The sequence below is a fragment of the Borostomias antarcticus genome (assembly GCF_949987555.1).
Source record: "Borostomias antarcticus genome assembly, chromosome: 3".
In the NCBI taxonomy this organism is placed as follows: Eukaryota; Metazoa; Chordata; class Actinopteri; order Stomiiformes; family Stomiidae; genus Borostomias; species Borostomias antarcticus.
In genome coordinates this window covers 14,591,470-14,601,312 of record NC_140236.1, presented here as the reverse complement: position 1 = coordinate 14,601,312, position 9,843 = coordinate 14,591,470, and the positions used below count along the sequence as shown (strand labels likewise).

The window sequence follows — 9,843 nt, the reverse complement described above, 5'->3', positions numbered from 1 at the left end:
GCAAAAACAGCATCGCATCTCATCAAACCTGACTGTTGATGTTAACCTTTATCAGCGGCAAAATCGTTTTGTAATTAAAAAGGCAAATGTTACACTTTACCCATCATCCCCAAATGTTGGTAAATGACATTAGGGCAAGCCACCATGCACCGGCATTGTCCAATGATAAGGCCTACATACACATATTAATTCCTTTGTGGCCAATCAGTAAATAACTGTATGGTTTAATATATTATACTTGTTATAAAGAATTAAACATCTCTGAAAATAATGAAGATGGAAACTAGTACAGCAGCAGCAGCCTACATTTCTCACATTTCTCTCAGAGAGGGCGACGTTCGCGCCCCCTTGTGTAGCTTCGCAACTCCGTGACGTCAATTCAGCACCGGGGACGGAGACAGCTCCCTCCCCCAACCCCTCGCGAGCCTCACGTTCCATGGGTTCCCGGTTATTGATAACACAATTTGCCCGCTGGGATTCGTTCTGAGAACGTGAACTCGTGGAAAGGGACTTTTACTGGGGTTGGGGGGAAAGAGCGTCCGAAGAGGAGACAAACCCAACGATTGCTCGTTACCACTGCATGTAAGAAAGCTGAGTCCACCCCTCACTTGACAACGCAACACCAAGGAGCCAGAAAGGTATGGGAATGTCACGCTATCAATGAATATGGATCAAATATGAAAGCAAGTGTTGTATGACGTTCAGGTGTGTTGCATTTGCCTCTTGCGTTATGCACAATTCACACATTGCTTCTACGTCTTTCCGGGCCAAAATAGATGATCGTCTATTTAAGAAAATAAATCATATTTGTGCAGTGTGTGATAGCCTATATTACGAAATATCTGTTTTGATGCCAAGACCCAGTATATCTACAGGCAGACGCTGCGGCAGTTTGACTTGGCATGGACTCGTAGGGGCTCGGGCTCAATCCATGCACGTCGGCCGTGATGCTAGTGAGTGTCATCATCACATCCACGGTTATTTAAAGATTGATCTTCCTGCGTTTGTGTGCACGGCTCCTTCCCACGGGCCCTGGCTGTGTTTTTCACCCCCCCCCTCCCCCGCCCCCCCCCCCTCCAATTTCACGCTTTCAACGCGCTCGCTCGGTCGTCGCGGTTCCCATGCAGTGGTGCAGCAGGCTATAGTAAAAGCTGCTGTATAATGGGAATTGGGTCCATGTGGTCTCGCTCTCTTTCCCTCCACGTCCTCCTCCCTCTCCCCCATTTCTCACGCGCACACTACATCATTGGGCTAGTTATGCAATTTTGTCATATCCTGCAAAGAGACAAAGACGTGACAGCATGCGTGTGTTACGGCATGTGATTTCTCCGATTGACATAGTATATAGACTAGCAAATGAGTGATACAATACGTTGCTTATACGTTGCCTGATGTGCATCGCTCAGAAAATGTCCCTAAGGGACACAACCATAGTGAGTACTGTCGACTATACATCACAGTGTCATTAGGATACTCATGTTATCTGGCCTATTAGGATAACGACGCCCAGAAGAGAATGAGGTAGAGTCGACTAGACGTCATCCTTCCTCAAGTCATTCATAAAACTGGCCTATCACCGGTAGATCTTGAAATTAGTCCACGGTATGACTCTGACTCTCACTGTCCGGTGGTAGCAACACTGGATGTCGTGGTTGACTGCTTTTTCCCAGTTGTTCTTCCCCCTTTCTCCTCTCCTCTGATGTTGACTTTTGTTGTCATCCCTTACTGCTGACTGACTAACATTGCTCAAAGACACCCACAAATATATTGTGTTGAAATATACAGCACAAACCGTAGGCTGTATCGCAAACTGCAAGTCGTATGATGCTACTAGTCTATTTCAGCACCGGACAGCTCCATTATAGAGTCCATCAGTGAGGTGCCAGGGAGCTGTCCAGTACTGAAACAGAGACTGGCTTCTGAGTAGTTTTAGTGACATCCAGGCCGCCATTGTAAATACGAATCAGTTCTTAATGACTCGTCTGACGAAATAAAGGTAAAAAAAAAAAAAACATTATTAAGAAACAAAGATATAACTGTTAAAAAAGAACTAAACATGGCCAGACTGTCTAGAGTTCCTGATCATCAACACGTGCATGTCTCCGCCCCCCAGGCCACCACGCCCCGCCCCCCGCCTCCTGCTCTACGTGTGCCCGTCCTGGACGGTGGTGTCGGGGGAGCCCCTGATGAGTGGGACCTGTATCCATGAGGCCCGCGCCCCCTCCCCATCCCTCTCTGGCTTCAGCACGCCCATTTCCGAGCCCCCCAACCGCCGCCTGGACGCCGACACCCCCGCCTGCACCCCCGAGACCGACCTGACCCCCACGCAGTGCGTCCTGCGCAACGTGCTGTCCATCGATACCGGGGGGGGGCCAGGCGGCCCTGCGGGTGGCGGCAGCGGCGGAGGGGGAGGAGGAGGAGGATGTCCTCACACCTGCGGCGGCAGCCCCACCCCCAGCGACGGCGGCGGCCCCCCCAGCCACTTCGACAACAGCGTGCTGAAGCTGCATGAGCACGAGGCCTGCCAGTGCGGAGGAGGGGGAGGGGGAGGAGGCGGGGCGGAGGCGGGGCTCAGCTCCGAGGCCGGGGCCGTCCGCGGCCAATCGGACAACATCAGACTGCAGTCGGGGAGCGGGGGGTTTCTGGAAGGACTGTTTGGCTGCCTAAAGCCGGTGTGGACGATGATCGGGAAGGCCTACTCCACCGAACACAAGCATAACCAGGAAAGCGTATGGAGTGAGTATGACCTCCCTCCACATAACTACATCTATGTACAGTAGTGCTAACTGTCAGGGCAGTCGTCACCTTCAAGGTTTCAGTGTTGTCATCCGAGCAGGGAAAGCGATGCATTCCGCCCTTGCAGAAAACAAACAGGAAAGACAGGCGAGTTCTCTGCCAGCGTTAGTCACTCGCTGAGTTTAGTTGTTGCGCAAAGTCTGTAACCATGGCAATGCATTATATCTAATAAAAGGCTGGGGAGGTTGTTCTTTCATCAGCAGGGATTTGAAGCGATCGCTGACTGACTGCCACCGCATGCGTCCCTCTCTGTGTGTGTCTGACGTGGGCTCGGGGGTCATTCACAGTTTCCGCTATGGTGAAGGGCTCACAGCTGGTTAGAGAGACAGTCAGAGTCTCTCCGTACAGGGGCGAGGCTCCCAGAGAGCTCAGCACTTCAGCGTGAAGAATTGATCTCGCCGGCTAGTCCGTCATCCCGAAAGCCCGCCTGTCTCATCTCTCTCCTCAGTGGCCAAGCTGTCACTATGTGGTGTGTTACAGCTGATGGGGAGATTAGCCTCAGACAAACGCATAGCTGTTCATCGCTTTTCTATATAATACATTTTAAACAACCGTAGTTAACCAATGTGCTGAACAAGATAACATCACATCAACATAACATAATCATAATATCAACATCAACAGATCAAGCTAGTAATAATTAATACACATAATAGCAACATGATCTCTGTGAGTCTACTGAGCTGTATTTTATACAGGACAGCTAGATGACTGGACATCGGTCCTCCTGCCACCCATAACCCCTAGCTAACACGTGTCCCTGTGTTGATGGCGTGTGTCTAGAATCCTGGGAGGTTCCGTTCGAGGAGATCTCAGACCTGCAGTGGGTGGGCAGCGGGGCGCAGGGCGCCGTCTTCCTGGGCAGGTTCCACGGCGAGGACGTGGCCGTGAAGAAAGTACGGGACATCAAAGAAACGGAGATCAAACACCTTCGCAAGCTCAAGCATCCCAACATCATCACCTTCAAGTGAGGAGCTGGGACTCTCCAGCCTTTCTGTTTAAGACTGTTGAGACCTATAGTTTGTAGACTACGATAGGGGCAGAATATCCCAAAATGCCTGCTCAGCAAGGTACTAGCCAAATTCATCGCAAACAATAGACCTACATGTTCTCCTTCATCCCGTCTTCTTTCTTCTCTCCCTTTCTTGCCTCCTCTCTCTCTCTCTCTCTCTCTCTCTGTCCATCCTTTCAGGGGTGTGTGCACCCAGGCCCCCTGCTACTGTATCCTGATGGAGTACTGTGCCCAGGGCCAGCTGTACGAGGTGCTGAGGGCCGGACGTAAGATCACCCCCTCCCTCCTGGTGGACTGGTCCATGGGCATCGCCGGCGGCATGAACTACCTTCACCTCCACAAGATCATCCACCGAGATCTCAAGTCTCCCAAGTGAGTCGCGGCACTCCGACAACTGACCTCGAAACCATCCTCCTGGAGACCGCAAGTGTCTCAGTCGATCATGTTCTGCTTGTAAAAGGCTATTTTAAGCCCAAGGAGCCCTAGAGGGGTAATGCTTTGTTGTTTTTTTAACCTTCCCTGCGTGTCTTTTCTCTGCTAATGCCAGCATGCTGATCACCCACGACGACCTGGTGAAGATCTCAGACTTCGGAACTTCCAAGGAGCTCAGAGACAAGAGCACCAAGATGTCGTTCGCCGGCACGGTGGCCTGGATGGCGCCCGAGGTCATACGGAATGAGCCGGTCTCAGAGAAGGTGGACATCTGGTGAGATACGGGATCCCGAAAATCCCAAACACACCACTTCAGATCACGGCGTAGTAGCGCGAGGTGACCGTGCGTTGCGCCGCTGCGTCCCCCACAGGTCGTTCGGGGTGGTCCTGTGGGAGATGCTCACGGGAGAGATCCCGTACAAGGACGTGGACTCCTCTGCCATCATCTGGGGCGTGGGCAACAACAGCCTCCAGCTGCCCATCCCCGAGAGCTGCCCCGACGGCTTCAAGATCCTCCTGAGGCAGTGCTGGTGAGTGGAGGAGGGAGACGGGGAGATGGTGAGACGAGATCGGAGGAGAAGAAGATAAATAGATAAGTGGAAGGGCCGCATGTGAGACAACAGCAGCTGCAAGGGGGAAGCATTGCGTCTGCTCTTAAACTTTCACCTGACGGAATTGGCCGACGGGGACCTGTATTGATTTTACTGTGGGTCATGAATGTACGTAGTTGAGGGCCCTGGTGGCTCATGGGTTAAGGCGTGTACCACGTGAAGACTAGTCCTTATCACAGCGGCCCGGGTTCGAATCCGGCCTGGGCCCTGTGCTGCATGTCCTCCTCTCTCTCTCTCTCTCTCTCTCTCTCTCTCTCTCTCTCTCTCTCCCACCTTTCCTGTCAGTCTACACTGTCCTATATAATAAAGCACAAATGCCCAAAAAATAGATTTAAAAAATGAAATAAAATATAAATAAATGTACGTAGTAGGCTCTGAAGATATACTCTTGGCGTTGCAGGAACTGTAAACCCAGAAATAGGCCGTCTTTCCGTCAGATCCTGCTACACCTGGACATAGCGTCAGCTGATGTGCTCTCCACTCCTCAGGAGACCTATTTCAAGTCTCAGGTACGGGGGAGTGGCCCTTTTACATCACCTATACAGTAGTGTTGGCATACCTACACACACACACACACACACACACACACACACATAGACACAGATGAAACAGACACAGGCAGTAAGTGTCCGTGTGTGTTTTTTGTGCAGGCTGAGTGGAGGGAAGAAGTGAAGCAGCATTTTGAGAAGATTAAGTCCGAGGGCACCTGTCTGCATCGGCTGGACGAGGAGCTGATCAACCGGCGCCGAGAGGAGCTGAGGTGAGTGACCGAGACGTCATCGTCACCCCTCCCCTGGGCTCAGGTGTGTAGCGAGGCGTTTCGCCAAGGTCACTCCTCTCTCGTTCCCGCCGGAAATGAAACACAAGACCTCAGGGACTTTGTCTCTCTGATCTCAACCAGTACACTTGGAGAACCACTTGGAGAACCACTTGGAGAACCACTTGGAGAACCACTTGGAGAACGAATGTTACAAGGGAGACCTATCAGCCTTGTATTACTAACATAACTATGAGACATAGCCCTATTTGAGCCCTAACCCTAGATGCTTGTTCTAATGTCACAGGGTGCCAGATTATAGCAGCGCTGGTCGAATCGTCCCGGTTCTGTGTTCTAATGTTCTTGCTTTATTGTTCTCTCCCAGACGAAAAACTGCCTGCGGTGCGTTTCCATTGTGTACAGCATTTGTACCCTTGTGCGAAAAACATGATGCGATAAGTGGTATCTTTTCTTGTCAGGCATGCTCTGGACATCCGTGAGCACTACGAGAGGAAGCTGGAGAGGGCCAACAACCTCTACATGGAGCTGAACGCAGTCATGCTGCAGCTGGAGCTCAAGGAGAAGGAGCTACAGAGGTATGGGGCTGAGTCAGACCACTCGGCTGAATTCACAGCTCACAAAACACTCATTACAAGTGTATATTCACTGTAGAGCTTTGGATTACTGTAAAATGTGATTTGAGAGTTTCCAAGAATCTAATCAAATCAAATCTAACTTTATTTGTAAAGCGCATTTCATACACAGGCAACACAATGCGATTTACAGAGAGCAATGGGAGGGTGGGCATATATCCCACCCCTACATATTCCAGAGGGAAGCAAAAAAACAGTTTCACCCGGGGGCCAGAAAAGTGAGCTGTAGAAATTCGTCCCTGACCTCTCTCAACGAGACGATCGAGCAAGCTCCTGGAAAATGTTTATCTATTGGCTAAGAACATATACAGAGCAGTATACATGGGCTAGATACTTCATAAGAGAGACGCAAGTATAAACAGAAAACTCGTTATAACGAAATGTCGTTAACTTCCTAGGAGGGAGCAGTCTTTGGATAAGAAGTATCCAGGGCTGTTCAAGCACCACGGCTCCAGACAGGGCAGCTCCTCCAACTCCATGGACAAACTTATCAAGAAGAGGACCGTCCCTCAGAAACTACCGTCCGGGAAGAGGTGAGAGGTCAACCCCAGAGCCGCTCTGCGAAAACGCACTACTATAGCCGACGGTCGCTGGACGGTCGCCATCTTGACCGCTCTTTGCTCTTCCGTTCCGCTCTCACAGGCCAGACCTCCTCAAGTCCGAGGTGATCATCCCCAAGCTGGACTCGTCCGTGCTGCAGGTGACCGTCCCCTCCTGCCCCAGCAGGGGGTCCACGTCGCCCGGCCGCTCCCGCAGGGTGAAGACTCGCCACCGCAGGCCGGGCAAGGGCAGCAGCGGCGACCTGGCGGGGCCGAAGACCGCCCAGTCCCCCGCCAGCGGTGACGCGTCCACCCAGGCCGACGGCTCGTCCACGGGCCCCTCCAAGCAGTTGCTGGACCCCAGCACGGCCCTCAGGGGCCCCGAGCAGCAGCAGCAGCGCCAGCTGTCCTCCTCCAGCCCCGACCTCATCTGCACCACCCTGCAGGCAGAGGGCCTGAGGAACGGGGAGCCGGCCGGCATGGGGGGGTGCGGTCTGGAGAGGGGGGGCAGCCTCAGCGCCTCGGCGGGCCTGGGCGGGGCGGGGTCGGAGATCGGCAGGGCGGAGGGGGCGGGGGCGGCGGGCCCAGACGACCTGGCGGAGACGCCGCCGCCACGCAGCGACACGCCCAGCGAGGACGCCGCCTCCTTCCCGTTCTCCAGCAGCCCGGACTCGCCCTGCGGGAGGGGGGGGGCAGCGGCGGCGGCGGGGGCGGGGGGAGGCGGACGGGGGTCCGTACTGGGAGCGCCACGCCTGCCCCACGACGGCGAGGACAAGGAGGAGGGGGCGTGGGCCGGGAGGTCGCCCCGGGGCGCGTCGGGGGGGGTCGGGGGTCAGCACCTCACGCCGTCGGCCATACTGTACCGGGCAGCCATCACACGCAAACAGGTACGGACATGACCGGCGGTAAGACTAGCGCTTGATCGCTCGCTCTGTCGCTGCGCTGACCGTGTCTCACGTGCTGTTCTCCGGTCTACAGAGGCGTGGCCTGTCGTCAGAGGAGGAGGAGGGGGAGGTCGACAGCGAGGTGGAGTTGCCACGGAGACGGTGAGTTCGCAGTCGTTCATCATCAAAACGCGCACGGACGGTTTCAGTCTTCGATCTTGGTATTTGTTCTCGGATCTCGCGTTGGGGTGTGAACGGTGCACGCGTTTTAAAGCGGAGACAGGAAATGAAAAGTGTGCCTCTCCTCTCTGTCCCCCCCCCCCCCTCGTTCTCCGTTTCCAGACGTCCGACCAGCATCACCAAGGGCCAGTCGGTGTCCACCTTCAGCTCCGAGAACCTGTCGGTGTCGGACGGCGAGGAGGGCCACACCACCGACCACTCCCACAGCGGCACGCCGGACGTGGTCAGCACCAACACGGACGACCGCCTGGACGACCGCAGCGACGACCTCCTGTCTCAGGAGTCGGAGATCCCGGCGGACAACGCGGACCCGGCGCAGGCTTCCGACGGCCTGTCGGAGAGAGAGGGGGGTCCGGGCCGGGCCAAGGCTCAGAACCCTGGCGAGGTACCGGGACCAAGTCGGCTCGTTCCGTCTCTGTGTTTCTGTCCTCTTATCTGGAGTGTGAAGCTCATTTACTCGCTCTACCTCTTTTCCTCTTTTTACCTCCTTTCTCTACAGTCAGCGAGTTAAAGTGACTCCTCCCATTTTCCGCACATTTCCGTCTCTCTCCCTCACCTCTCCCTCTCCTCTCTCTCTCTCTCTCCCTCTCCAAATCCCTCTCCCACTCCCTCAACTCTCCTTCTCTCTCTCTCCCTCTCCTCTCCCTCACCTCTCCCTCTCCTCTCCCTCTCTCTCTCTCTCTCCCTCACCTCTCCCTCTCTCTTTCTCTCCCTCCAGAGCCGGGGGCTGTGTGACGACTCGGACTGCGACAGCGCCGAGCTCGACCAGTCGGGAAGCGGAGAGCCGAGTCGTCCTCCCAGCGCCGGGGCCTGGGGACCGGCCGGGTCCACGACGCAGCCCGGGCCCCAGCAAGGGTCCCCTCAGGGGCCCCAAACAGGCCCCCCATACGTCTGACACTCCGGACGCCATAACAGAACAAAACTACATCTACCTTACCGACAACAACCGTCACCGAGCCTACCGAGCACCCGTTCTGTCAATGCAGGGCGTTACTGATGTCATAAGAAGTCAGGTCAACTCTGCTCAGACTTTGACAAGTGAACTGATGGTGTCTCATGCAGCAATAGGGGTTTGTAAGTAAGCAAACCTACATCAGACAACATAGTTGATTTGTCATTCATTGTCAGCAGCTTCTTTGGCAGCTTGTGACATCAGACCAGCCGTTAGACTTAGAGGGGGTCTTGGTCAAGGATTTCAATTAGCCACTGCTCCAGTTCAGCAAAAAAACAAATAACTCTCACACACACACGTCTGTGCACTCTAACTCACGTTAATACACACACATGTATACACATAAACGCACGCACACACGCATGCACGCACACATACACACACACACACCCCTTTTCCCTGATACTGGTTCTGCACCATCACTGCTCTGGGAGGAGCCTGATATCTAATAAACTATTCATCCTATATTAATAAATAATTATGTAGATATCCATGACATATTACATCAGAAATAACTAAATTTATTTTGTGTAAAAAAAAAAATCTGATGTGAGACTAAATGGTATGCAGCCCAAATGAACAAATGCATGACTAAACAGGTGTATAATTTAAGTTTTGGATGTGTCTGTTTTATATTTTGTGAGAAGGTTTACACTTTTTTATCCTGAAAGTATTATTTGACTAGACGTTTTTGTTAATGAATTGATGTTGACACTTTAAAAAAAATAATGAATGATGTCATTATGGAATGAAAATCTCACTGAAATGTTTCACTCTTCAGATCATGATGCTTCATGACTAGCGCCCTCTTCTCTTCTGGTAATGTTGAAGTCTGCTGTTGATTTTGAGTCCCCTGCCACTGAGTTTTGAATACTCATCCCTTTAAGATCACAAAGAAGCTCGCCAGATCAGAGATAGAATACTGCTCTCTGGTGGTAGTGGAATAAATATCATTTGAATTTAATAG

At 53.0% G+C, this 9,843-nt stretch overlaps 1 protein-coding gene across 1 annotated transcript; it reads left to right on the top strand.

Annotated features, from left to right (window-relative positions):
* Nucleotides 1–2,186: 2,186 nt before the first annotated feature.
* On the top strand, nucleotides 2,187–8,819 carry map3k12 (mitogen-activated protein kinase kinase kinase 12; the record flags this gene model as incomplete). The annotated part of the gene is made up of 13 exons (XM_084436050.1): nucleotides 2,187–2,736; nucleotides 3,580–3,763; nucleotides 3,989–4,180; nucleotides 4,356–4,514; nucleotides 4,612–4,770; nucleotides 5,252–5,360; nucleotides 5,502–5,611; nucleotides 6,088–6,204; nucleotides 6,660–6,794; nucleotides 6,904–7,687; nucleotides 7,779–7,846; nucleotides 8,027–8,309; nucleotides 8,643–8,819. The coding sequence occupies 13 exons, from the start codon at nucleotides 2,187–2,189 to the stop codon at nucleotides 8,817–8,819; spliced, it is 3,027 nt and encodes a 1,008-aa protein (XP_084292176.1).
* Nucleotides 8,820–9,843: the final 1,024 nt, after the last annotated feature.